The 909-nt window shown below is 37.7% G+C and overlaps 1 protein-coding gene across 1 annotated transcript in view; it reads left to right on the top strand.

The window, feature by feature from the left end:
• The window catches only part of LOC119589064 (insulin-like growth factor-binding protein complex acid labile subunit), a 12,752-nt gene extending 11,843 nt beyond the window's left edge, over positions 1-909 (top strand). The window contains exon 5 of the mRNA XM_037937640.1: positions 1-909. This exon is cut by the window's left edge and continues 269 nt beyond it. Coding sequence (XP_037793568.1) covers positions 1-469 — 469 coding nt within the window. The 3' untranslated portion in view covers positions 470-909.

Genomic DNA, 909 nt, shown 5'->3' with positions numbered 1-909 from the left:
AATCATTGAAGAAGAAGAGCCGAACTGGTTGCCCTTGACCGCCTTCGCTTCTGCCCCTCGTGAAGTGAAAGATCTCTTAGAAATCGCAGAAGCAGAGATGCCCGAAGACACGTATGCTCCGCTGTCGACTGAAGACGAATCAGCTGAGATTCCACAGAGGGACGAAGCAGATGGTACCAGTGAAATAATCAGCATCGTTACAGTCAACAATAGACAGGACTACCGTCGACAGAAGGAAGAAATGAAGAGGCAAATGGAGGAGGAAAGGCGAAAAGCAGCAGAAATTAAACTAAAGGAGAAACAGCAACTTAAATTGCAACTGTCCTTAGAAAAACAAAAAATGAAAGAGAAGATGGCAGCCGAGATGGAGTTAGAACGCCAAAGAAAAAGGAATGAAATGGAGGAATTCCTAAAACAGCAAGAGCAGCATCGCATGATGCAGGAGAGAGACTCGAACAGAATGATTTAGTTAGCAAAACCGGTCTTATTTTAGTCGCACTTTTAAATATAAATAGAAATCACGCCGTAGAATATGGAGATGTGACTTAATTTTTTATGAACTTTATTGAAAGGACATTGGATAAACCCATCCGAAGTAAATAATAAATGTCGTAAAATAACGAAGTTAGAATTAAGTGAACAAATCAGTTTATGAATACCAGATGGGCCATCGTGAAAATCATTCCAAAAATGTTTTCAGAAAATATCTCCCTAATCAAGCATAATTTCTTTTGTTTTTGTAGGTTAGACCATAAACAGGCTAGTATTTCCACTTACGGATTACTTAGATAATTTAGGTAATATATAATGTACAAACCATAGGACATAGTTTATAGGTGTTGTGACTAGTATGAATAACTGCATTCCTAAAACATCTAAAATCCTTTAGAACACATATCAAAAACTTGC

This window comes from Penaeus monodon, chromosome 25, assembly GCF_015228065.2.
Source record: "Penaeus monodon isolate SGIC_2016 chromosome 25, NSTDA_Pmon_1, whole genome shotgun sequence".
Classification (NCBI taxonomy): domain Eukaryota; kingdom Metazoa; phylum Arthropoda; class Malacostraca; order Decapoda; family Penaeidae; genus Penaeus; species Penaeus monodon.
This window is presented reverse-complemented; position numbering and strand designations above follow the sequence as displayed.